At 47.0% G+C, this 11849-nt stretch overlaps 2 protein-coding genes across 4 annotated transcripts in view; one reads left to right on the top strand and one right to left on the bottom strand.

Annotated features, from left to right (window-relative positions):
- The window catches only part of LOC106741125 (protein dachsous), a 121089-nt gene that overhangs the window by 99291 nt on the left and 9949 nt on the right, over positions 1–11849 (top strand). Inside the window, exons 11-14 of the mRNA XM_014612795.1 lie at positions 824–1150; positions 1688–2192; positions 5525–6476; positions 7183–7468. Coding sequence (XP_014468281.1) covers positions 824–1150; positions 1688–2192; positions 5525–6476; positions 7183–7468 — 2070 coding nt within the window. The remainder of the gene's footprint in view (positions 1–823; positions 1151–1687; positions 2193–5524; positions 6477–7182; positions 7469–11849) is intronic.
- LOC106741152 (deoxynucleoside kinase-like) lies at positions 7576–9667 on the bottom strand. Of its 3 annotated transcripts, none has more exons than XM_014612867.1 (5): positions 9613–9667; positions 9321–9464; positions 8683–8891; positions 8178–8427; positions 7576–7871 (listed from the first exon to the last, which is right to left on the bottom strand). In XM_014612867.1, exons 2-5 carry the CDS (start codon positions 9457–9459, stop codon positions 7594–7596), a joined length of 876 nt encoding a protein of 291 aa, XP_014468353.1. In that variant the 5' UTR covers positions 9460–9464; positions 9613–9667; the 3' UTR covers positions 7576–7593. The 3 variants fall into 3 exon arrangements, with proteins under 3 accessions (XP_014468353.1, XP_014468352.1, XP_014468351.1); XM_014612866.1 differs by having other exon boundaries at positions 8683–8879; positions 9569–9636; XM_014612865.1 differs by having other exon boundaries at positions 9569–9636.

Consider the following 11849-nt stretch of genomic DNA (forward strand, 5'->3'; position numbering starts at 1 on the left):
GGGGGGGGGGGGGGGGGGGGGGGGGCATTAGAGAGGACGAGGCGAAACAATGGCCGCGTATATCATCGTGCCGCCGGCCTGCACGCATAGGCAAATCACCGACTCTCCCACCAACACCGACGCCGTCATACACGCCGTGGCGCCGCGTGTGCACACGCGTGTGTACACGCGATGTCGCCGCGACTACTCGCTGGAAACACGACGGAAGGTGGTCACGGCGAGACGCACACGCTCGAGGAGCGCCCGCGCGCTCGTGCACGTTAAACCGCCGCGAGTCGTCCCGCTTTGTGTTTCTAAGTCCGTTAAAAATCCGCACGAGCACGGGCGCTAAGCGCTGGAATTCGAGAATCGAATGGCATTAAGGTCTACCGTGACCGTCGCGCGCGGCCGGGCATTGAAGTCACCGCGCGGTCTGCGTCGAACGTCTCTGCTCGGGCATTGAAGTCACCGGATGAAGTCGCCGGTGCCGCGGGAAATATGATTTAAATCGTGCGCCAGGATGATAATGCAGCATGCGCCGGTCCCGAGTAAAGAATCAAAATTGGAAGTTATCCACGCACTGTTACGCACTGTTTGTGCGTATTTAAAATGCGACGAAGTTAGTAAAAAATTATGAACGCCCGCGGAGGAGGTATTTAGAGAGACGCGAGCAAAATAAGTATAAGTACGCTTTATGACGAGCATATCGTTGGAAATTTGCGGAAATGATAACTTGCGTGGAACGGCTGAGACGATATCGAAGAGACAGCAGGAGGAGGAGGGCTGTAAATATTGCATGGAGTTATGCAGCGTACCAGGATGAATTTTTGATTCCGCTACGCAGGGAACGTCACCTTCAGCATACCAGCCGACGTAGCTTCGAACAAGTTCTTCATAGCTCCTAGCGGTTTAGTCACTCTCGGAGGTTCTCTGGATCGTGAGAAAGCCGCGCGTTACTCCGTTTCCATCTTAGCGAGATCGAGCAAGCTCTTGGACCTCACCACTCTGGAGGTAATCGTGATGGACGAGAACGACAACAGCCCGGAATTCCGGCCGAATTCTTGCTACACCCTCGCCGTGCCGGAAAATCAAGAGATTTTCGGGATCCACACCGTAGCCGCGACCGATCTTGACGAGGGCAAGAATGGCGAGATCTCTTACAGCATCATAGGTGAGTTTCTCATCGAGTGCATTTATAAAATACATATATAAATATATTTACGTAGTACTCATCACTTTCGCCACTAGCGTCACACATGTGTGATGCAACGATCTTTTATGAGAGACCAATGTCACATTTGCGTGATAGCAAAAATTTTCTTACTATGTTCACATATGAGCCTAGTGAGAATCTCAATCGGGGGGAGGGAGGAGGGGAGGTTATCTTCACACAAGAAAAACTCGAATAAAAATACTTATATTAAAGCCAGCTTTCGCGGATCTTCAATGGATTTCTCAATAATTCTTCATCCAGCTTCTTCCTTTTCTCGAGTTATTTATCTGTGTCGTCTAATGATAAAATACAGAAATTATCATTGCATTTATTTTCATAAAACCGAACTAAGTATTACACAATTACGTGGAAAAGAACATGCAAAGTCTGTAAAGAGGACTCCTCCAAACGATCTCTGATAATAAACGTGTTGTACAGTTTCAACTCTGCAAACATATGTATTAGAAATTAAAATGTTTCCTTTATCGACTTCAGGCGGTAACATCGGGAACAAGTTCACGCTGGACTCGTCCACCGGTGTGTTATCGATGTCGAGTTTGGACCGGGAGACCGTGTCCAAATACATCCTGACGATTTCCGCCAAAGACAAGGGGAGGCCCAGTCTGGAAGCGCAGTGCAATATCACCGTGATCGTTTTGGACGTGAACGACAACGCGCCGTCCTTCGCGCAGGATCAATACGTGGAGTCTCACTCGCGCGGCAACTCGCCGAGTTCAGAGTACGGTGGTTTCGCCCTGACGAAACAACCGTACATGACCAACGGTGGCTTCCAGTACGGATCGAACTACCCGGCGAACTACTATCTCACCAACTACGGGACGACCATTTCGGAGGACATCGCGCCGGACTCGAGCGTCATGTCCGTGAGGGCGACGGATCCGGACCAAGGTGTAAACGGGAAGATCACGTATGCCATCGCCGAGGAGACCAGTTGGCTCTTCAGGGTCGACAACCTGACCGGCGTCATCACTACCGCCGGGTGAGTGTACACGTTCAGTCCTTTCTTTTCTCACGTGCGTTTCCTCGTCTTCTTTTGCACCTCCGCTTTCTATCGCTCTATCGTTTTCTTCCCCTCTCCTCCGGGATCTTCTCCGCTTTCCTCTTTCTCTCTTTTCCATTTTTTCCCAGTCTCTCTTCCTACCTCCTTCTCTCTCCCGGCCTCCCTTCGGCTGCATGAGAGTCTCGCTTCGCGATCTCGCTTCGCTACCAGCCGACTAATTTCATCCTGGCGTTAATTACCGCGACCTTTATTGCACATCCGATTAGGATCACCGAGGGGGATATTACGCCGGTAGTATAACGTCGTAAAGCGGGAAGTAAAGACACACACGCGCACACGGGAGAGTGAACGGTGACTCGCTCGCAACGAAAGAAAAGAAAGAAAGACCTCATCGCTCGGGGGCGGCGAGGGAGGAAGGAACAGCGCCGACGGTCTAGGAACGTCGTAAAATTATAAAGTCAGTCGATGCGCTTCTACGAACGACGCACCACGGCCGATTAAACGATTTCGTATGCATAACCCGTCGGCGCAACCCGCGCGATACTCTTCCTTCCCTTTTCTCCCTCTCTCGTCCGTTCGCTCATTCTCGCTTCTCTCCGCGCCCCGTCCGATCCTCTCGACCTACGTGTGTGTACGTGTGTCTCTTATGATTACACGCGCAATAAACCGATATCTCGGGACGTCATTAAAGCGAAGACTTTCCGTGGCTTCCGTCCATCCCTCCAAACAGCAAGGTCGTGGTTTGTTAATTAATGGACGATTTCGCTGCGAGCTGCCGCGAACCTTGATCCCGGAGCGGAACGCGCGCACCGGTGGATCGTTAACCGCGCGCTCGATACGGTCTTCGACGCAGTGGTGCACGAGGGAAAAGCCGAACGCTAATTGCGCGAGTGTGAGTGCGCGCACCAACTCGGCGGAATCGAATTCGATATCGAGCGTCTGCATACGAAACATTAACTTTTACGAGAGATCGGTTGGTACGGGCGCGGTAGTACTGCGGCGATTAGAAAACCGTACCGCTGTCTGGCGCGGAACGACACGGCCGAGTTATTTCGATAAATCACCTCCACGCCAGGGGAATATGTAATTTGCCTTGATCGCATTACCATCCCGACGAGGTCGCCGCAAACTCGCATGACCGACACCGCCCAACGTCCTTCTCTCCTTCTCCCTCCCGTCTCTCCCCGCGTAACTCGCGCGATTCGCGCTTTAATCCCCGCCGCAATTAGGCCCCGGCGGTGCCAATCTTGCTTTATGATTGCGGCGTATTTCGCTCTCGATCGCGGCCGTTTACGCGCTTTTTGCCTCTGCTTCCGCTCTTTGTCACTTCTGCTCTCGTCTCCGCCGAGACGGCGGCGCGTTTGCAACGTACGAGCCGTACGGAGCGCCGCCGAGTCGCGGTGTCGGCCGAGAAGCACCGGTGTACGGAGAGGAGAGGGAGGGGGAGAGTGTCGGTAGTCATGAGAAGGAGCGCATACTTTCGCGCCGCGACAGCCGTGTGTCATTTCAGCGAGACGCCATGTGGCATTTCAATGCATTATTTCAGCCGGCAAAATGTCTGATATGCAAAACCAGATCGGGCCGCTCTCCTTCGCTGCGCGTGTGTCTCTCTTTCGCGCGCGCGTCCCTCCTCCCCTCGCTCTTTTTCCAACGATGCATCCGATCGTCGCTTTCTTCCTCTCCTCCCCTCCCCCTCCTCTCTCTCTCTCTCTTTCTTTCTTTCTTCCTCTGTTTTTGGTATCTTCTTCCTTCGATCGGTAGCCGCGGACCCGGCTTTCGTGTCGCGTCGCTTGCTGTTGCTCTCACTGCAACGGTCGTCCCTGTGTTACCTTTGGAAGCCGGCCGCGTTCCGCGACATCCCGGCACGGGAGGTATACAGAAACATTTTTCCCTCTTTCGCTGCTGGACCACCCGGTAGATACAGCACGCGGGTCAAACGAGGACCAGTTCTCGTTAGAACGACTCGATAAATAGCGCGAACCGGTGGCAAGGACGTCGAGATGGTACCGGGGATGACGTGTCAACGCCGATCTCGTAGAGATAATTGGAGTGCGGATCATTTTTATCAGAGTCGGCCCCCTTAATGCGCGGCGCGCTTGTATTTGTTTCGTATAAAAATCCGTGCACATACTTTAGTTGTTTGCCCATTCGCGGTGAGATTGGCAGAGAGATAATCTTATTTTCTCACAAAATATTAGGAGGAGAAGGTGGTATTGTGGGCCTTTATAGGTATTACGGCTCCCCTTAATAGGGGGTTTTTTGCAATACCCGTCCTTCAGATACGGTAAACGCTAAAGTGCATTTCGATACTCACCACCAGTACTGCGAATCTACAGTTTGTGCTGCGTATTCTATAAACTCGAAGTGCTGGCAATGGACACCGGAACGCGCTTTAGCATTTACCGTATCTGAAAGACAGTATCGCTGGAGCTCCCTAATATAAAATGGAGGACTTATTAGACGTTGCTGCTTTTGATCTCAATTATACAATCTCTCTCAAGAGTGCGAGGTCATCTTCACTTGTGAACCGCGGTCGTTCCGACTTCGTTTCGGTGCTCATAACGGTCGGCGTTAATCGTGAATCTTATTCTTTTCTTAACTTTCAGCCTAGAATTGGTCGAACCACACTTTGGCGAATGTAATCGTTAAGTTTGTAACTTAAAATATTGATTATTGACAAAGTTAATACACACAATGTAAATGGGGACTGTAATACCGCCTTCTCTATTCTTAGATTTGTTACGACACGATCGCTTTTCTCATTCAGAGACAGAGACGCGAGAGCGAACTCTAATTCGCAATCAGCAGATTTACGGCAAAAGATAACTGCGGAACATTCTCGAATTGGCCTCGCGCAATCGTAAATAAGCGTATCGGACTCATGCACTACCGGCGTCCGATCATTATCCCACGCTTATTAAGAGTTATTGCGAGAGTCATGCTGTACCACGAAGGTGCTCCGCAGGGAACCCTCCTTGTTTACGTTTACGTAACTTCATAATAATATTGTTTTAAGATACGATTTTGCGAAACACGTAAATCATTTCTAATGGTGAACGTGGACGTTAGATTTTCCCAAACTGCAATTGCCGTTCGAATAATCGTTCGTTCGGAGAAAATAATATAATTGTCACAGCTGTAATTAAAGGATCACGAATTTGATTTAACCGTGCCGGAAACGAATCGCCCGAAAAGCAAATTCCAAGAAGAATAATCGCCGTGTTCGTAATATCTCCTCCTCCGATCCCGCGTTCCCGTTCGCGAAGTTACTCATACAATAAGTAATTCTCATCTCTTCTTGCTCGATATAGTTCATTGGACCGTGAACGGCAAAGCAGCTACACCTTCTTCGTAGTCGCCATGGATAGCGGCAAGTATGACGCAAAAAGCTCCTCGATACCCGTTCAGATTAACATCAGCGACGTGAACGATAACGCGCCGGTGTTCGAGGAGTATCCCTTTCGCACGCACGTGACGCTCAGCACGCTGCCGGGTCAGAACATCCTGCGGGTGTCTGCCACCGACGCTGACATGGGCGCCAACGGGGAAATCGTGTACTCGCTCTTGCACGAGGAGGAGAAGCCGAAATTCCGAATCCACCCGAACACGGGCATGATAACGGCGAGTTTGTCGCTGTCGCAGGACAACGGCAAGGTTTATCGCCTAGAAGTGTTGGCCAGAGACAGGGGGAACCCGCCGAAGAGCGCCAAGGGTTTGATCGAGCTGCAGATCGGCGATCTGTCGGACCTGGCGCCGGCTCTCAAGTTCCAGAACGAGACGTACAACGTCGTCGTTCAGGAAAACGCAGCGGTCGGAACGGAGATCGTCCAGATCACTGCGGTGCGAACCGACGGTAGAAGGCAGCGCGTCTCTTACTCGATCGCGTCGGGAAACGACTTCGGTACCTTCGCAATCAACGAAGGTAGCGGTCTGCTGCACGTGAACGATCCCACCAGGCTGGACGCGGAACTCTGGAACGACTTAACGGTGAAGCCCGGCGACGAGCTGCCGGCTGACGCAGGGCGCACGAGTAACTCGTGGGGCAGATCTCTGGAAGGCCAGCAGCCGAAGGAGGAGCCCAGGGAAAGCTCGAGGCATATTCTCAACGTGGTGGCTAGAACGGCGGGTCCGGATGTCCTCGAGGCGTACGTTAAAGTGATCGTCAGGGTGTCCGATGTCAACGATAACCCGCCGATCTTCACGCAAACGCAGTATTCGGCCACGGTGCTCGAGGGGAATACCAAAGGGGACTTCGTTGTCAGGGTAAGGGAATCTTATGTTTTGGTGAAGTCGCACTTCTGTTTATGTACCTGTAGTTCTGATATATATATCAGAACTATATATATGTCGTATATATATGTATATGTATATATATATATATATATATATATATATATGTCGTATGTACGCGATGTCGAAAATCGCAATAATGATTAGTATTTCCTCACTGATATTTTTTTACTTCAATTAAATTCTCAAGTAAGCTATTAACCTTTGAACTGTAGAGAATGAAGTAATCGCAAATCTTTTGAAATTACGAAAAGAAGAAAAAAGTATGACGCAGGAGCACAAGAAGGCGAAGGCCTTCACTTGTTACACTCTCAATAATGAGTATGAAATCGATCAGTAATTGTGTTGAAAACAAATTACGTCACATTCGCATTTGCCGCGAGCAAGACAGGTTAATCTGTTCTTGTTCATTTTTCTCTTTACTTATTTGTTAATTAACAGTATAAGAAGTATATTTTAATAAAAGATGTAGGGAATATATTCTTAGTTGATAGGTTATGATACGATAGTTTCGGGGGCATATTCTTGTGTACAGATACAGTTAGACAATCAGAAAGTATAAAAGTCTATTTATTTTTCGTCTAAAAAATATAGATATAAAAATAAATAGAGCTATAATGATCTATGCGAAGTGAACACCGGATGCACAGCTGTATCATCCATTTTCTTTGTTGTTTAGCTTTCAGCGAGCGATGCTGATCAAGGAATGAACAGCAGGATCCTGTATCATATCGTGGACGGCAATCCAGACAATGCCTTTACTATAAGTCCGCCATACAGCGGAGTCGTCCGGACTAATATAGTCCTTGATCGTGAGATTCGTGAAAAATACAGGCTGACAATCATCGCGACCGATCAAGGGAATCCTCAATTAACCGGTACGGCTGCATTGAGCATACGGGTTATTGACGTCAATGACAATGAGCCCACCTTCCCGGAACACAGTATCATCTCAGTCTCTGAAGGTAAGTCACAAGTTTGCTTAAATGCAAGTTTTAATACGGCAGAACACTAAATGCAACTTTGATACGGCGTCCAGATTGAATTAATTTTTTTTTTTCGTCAGTTTACGTTATTTCGTCAGTATACTTTATTGAATAACTATTCTGGTATCCGGCACGCTGTCAATTTCTTTCTTAAGTATCCAGTCTTTGCATTTTTCGAATTGTGGCACCATTTCTTCGAGACTCTTGTTACCGTCTATGACCATGACTGGAGCCGGTAAAGAGAATAAGGTTTGTCTGTAGAGCCAGTCCTCGTGAATTTCGTGAATTTGCCTCAGGTATTCTAACGGCACGGATTCCTCTTCTTTTCGTGCGCGTGCTTGCATCCTTTGGTACACAATTTCCGGCGTTGTCCTTAGATACACTACATCGTAAAACAAAACGTGATAGTATATCGGAGGAAAGGAGGAAGTTGGATTTTATATGGAAATTTTTTGAAGTGTGAATACGAGTAATACGAGCTGGTATGTGGCAGTATGAGTGTATCTATAGAAATTTATCTGGACATTTTATTTTAAATAGTTAATATTTGGACTCTTGTAGCAATAAAATGAAATGTGCTGCCAAAGTTAAATTGAAATCGGTTAAGAAATCTCCCTGATAAATTAGTTGATAATAATGAAAATATAGTTAATTTAGCTTAAATTCGATAATTTACAAATATATTTACCTATCAAGTCTGTTTTGATATTAGCATTTTCTATGCTCCAATCGTACCACTTTTCCAGAATTGTGGCTTCCACGTTGAATATTTTATTAGTCCGTTTCATGTTCTCTAGGAAGCACTTTGTACTAAATATGGATCTTTCCATGATTTTGTAAGGCGTTGGTGTGCTCGTAGTATGTAACTCTAACCTGGTTACTTGAGCGTAAGATTGAAACAGGAATGAATACCTTTTTGGTTCCTTGTACAGAAGATCCTGGAAGTATCAATTAATTTAATTAATTGAGTATTCTTTATCCGCCAACACCAGCATGAATGAGGTTTATAATTGAGTATCACGAATTGGGGTTAGTTGAAACAAGTCAATAATTAAAATTGGTTAGCACAATAGAATACCAGTAGATGCGTACAAAGACAACATTCTTCAATGATGATATAAGCGTCCGTACGTTTCAAACATACGATACATGTTAAACATTAGAATCTTATTAGAACCTTATTAGAATCTCACCAATAAATTGACTCCTTCGATATTACGCCACAAATGCATTGGTTCCGGCAAAATCGTGGCATTGTTAAATTTATGGAACTGCTGTAGAAACGTTGTTTTGCCACTTCCAATGTTGCCTTCGATGCAGATCGTAAATGGATTTTTATAGAGTTTCTGCAGCGATGCCATTTTTTCAATGCAGCTGCGGCAGATTCTTCCTGAAATAACGCCTATTCTTATGTTAAAAACTAGCACGAGAAAACTAATTTTAATTTTACATCGCCATTGAAGTTTCATCAATTAAATTGATAGTCCTGATCTATATTTTCTAAAGGCATATAATCAATTAAACATTCCCTCTGCCTTCTTGAAGCAATAATGTAATGAATTCACGTGGTTTGATAGCAATTATCCGCTTAATTTACGTACTTACTCACGAGTAAACAAATTATCCCAATGTCATAAATATAATAATATCTACCTATGGCAGTTATCTTGATGATCACTAGGTCCGTTTTATATCGATATATGGAGGCCGTGAGTGAATAATTTCTCTATGTTTTTCGCTGCGTCGCTTCTTAAATCCACTGTTGTATTCTTCACGTAATATTAAAACTCCCGAAACAGCGTGTCTCGTAGGTATAACGATACCAACTCACCACGATAAGTGACCAGCATGCTAGTTACGTGCGCGGCACATACGTATATTCCTGCCAAACTGCGCAACACCACTGACGTCACCACTGACTGTCGCCCCATTGATTTCAATATAAGGATGCCCCAATTGTATCCCCGCATCGTACCTGCCGGTTAATCATCGCAAGATCACTCTCATTTCCATTAACTAATTTGACAATATTTAACAAATATTTGACAATATTTCATTTATATATAACTGGCACTTTACCCTTAGATTTATAATTGTTCAACATTCGGAAGATAAAAAGATACCTGTCAGAAAATAAAGGCAGCTCGGAGTCACACACTCTATATCCGGCGTGCAGGTGTCGCGTCATCAAAATGGAAGGCCTTTCCGTCACGTGTTCGGGCACTTCCAAGCCGTAAAAGGCACAGTCAATCGTACGCTTGCGCCATGATAAAGCGGGAAGATCGAATGCACAGAGCAAGGGATTGTAAGAGAGAACGCTGCAAATCCGAGACTTTTTATCCGAGATTTTTTAACGATTCAGCCGAATATTGTTTCGGCCGTATCTCGAGTAGGGTATAACATATTCGACTATAATAGAAATTCGTTAAATTTAACATACACTGATAAATTATAATTATTTTCAGTGCCAACCATACCCACTTTTCTATTTTAACCATAAAGGTATTTAAGAGAATCATTTTTTCAGTAAATATCACTTGTGTTACATATTATGTTGCTACTATTATAAAATATGGCTGGCATCGAAAGTAACTATAATCTTCCATCAATGTAGGTCACGAATATTTCATCGCATTTTCACTCATGGATACACAAATTTCGTGTTTATTAAATTGCCGATGGTAATGTTACGACGTCGAGCTATTTCCGCCTCGATCGTTGAACGTCCGTCCTTTATATCCCATTCTCGCTATATAATTCCGCGACACAGGCTTACGAGTAACGAGTAGCTGCTTAAGATACTCGGTATCGACGGCGATATCGAGTATCAGGCAGTATCTGCGGACGTTCAAGATGCTCCTTTGTAGCCGGGTCATCACGGAATGATGTTACGATTGCAAACTACCCCGGGTTTACGGTAACGTGAATTGCTCATCTGCTGTAGCTTTATCCGCGATCGGAGCCCAGCCACATTGTATTACAATGTGGGATGGCGAGGGGCTCGTTAGGACACTCGACGACAGTAGCATCACGCGGTATCTATGATAATCCTGTCGGCAATACGGGCTCTCGGGTTTCATTCGCGATGACGATTTCAGCTCGAGTTTCATTCCGCTCGTTGGCTCGCGAATGTCTCGCGATCCGATGTCTCGAAATTCAACGGGCTTTATGATGGATTCGCTCCTCCCCAAGGTCATCCACGTGCGACGGCAGAAAAAAGTCGCAAGGTGCGGCTACGTGCCGTAACGCGTCCAAGAAGCTCTCGCGCAACTATTCGGAAAGATTCCCGAAGAAGAGGGGTGTCCTGATAAAAATACGAAGTACAGCGGTTCCATTCTGTGTACGTAAGCATAGAAGTAGCAAGTCGAGAGAGGCTGCATTGGCCCTCTCGACAAAAGGCGGACGTACTTCGTACCTACAATCACACATTTTTCTACAGGATGAAAAAGGCCCCGGTATATTCAGAATAAAATATACTAGAGCGCGCGCGCCTCCCTCTTTCTCTCCGTCCATCTCTCTTTCTCTTTCTTTGTCACTCTCTCTCTCTCTCTCTCTCTCTCCCCCCTTCTCTCTTAGAGAGGACGGATAAACGGTGGCGCGAGAAGAGGAATCGATGAAGAACGCGTAAGCAAGAGTAGGCAGTGGAAGAGAGGCTCGACCACGCTGAGAGGGCGGGAACGCATTCTACTCTCCAAGTATAAAGTTAAGTGGCAAAGGATTTATGCCGGCATTAAAGTCCAACTGTTCGGAACAATCTGCATAACTTAGGCGAGGCTGCCGAGGCGCGCGTTCGGTGGCTCGAGCTGCTCTCTCTCTCTCTCTCTCTCTCTCTGCTTCTCTTCCTCCCTTTCTCTTTCTCTCTCTCTCTGTCTCTCTTCCTCCCTCTCTCCCTCTCTCTTTCTTACTTCTTAGGCCCCGGCACATGGGCCCTCTTCCTCCGGCCTTTCTCGCCACCATATTGTTCCCCATTGACAGATACGATTCAATGGAACGGCACGGGACCGAGGTGGCCGCGAGTTTGACGTACAAGCGCCAACCTCGCGCTACCACCTCTCGAGGCGCAGAAAAAGAAGGTCCCAGTCCCGCGAGTCCCTTTCGATCGCCATCGGTGGGCAGCTAGTCAGCGAAGATGACGCGACGAAAGAGGGACGGTGGTGGTGGTGATCGAGTAAGTTCAACCGCATCATCGAATAACGAAGACCGTGCGGTTTCGATGATACCTCGAGCGGGCCGCGCGTTTTCTTCGCGCGGCCTCGCTTCTTCTTCCTGTCGAATGGAATTCCCAATAGCAAACAGGTGGCGAGTCACGCACGTTCTAGCAATCGTTCGGGAGACGACGGAGGAGGGGGCGGGGAGGGGG

Source organism: Dinoponera quadriceps, unplaced genomic scaffold, assembly GCF_001313825.1.
Source record: "Dinoponera quadriceps isolate SergipeBrazil2010 unplaced genomic scaffold, ASM131382v1 scaffold555, whole genome shotgun sequence".
NCBI classification, from domain to species: Eukaryota; Metazoa; Arthropoda; class Insecta; order Hymenoptera; family Formicidae; genus Dinoponera; species Dinoponera quadriceps.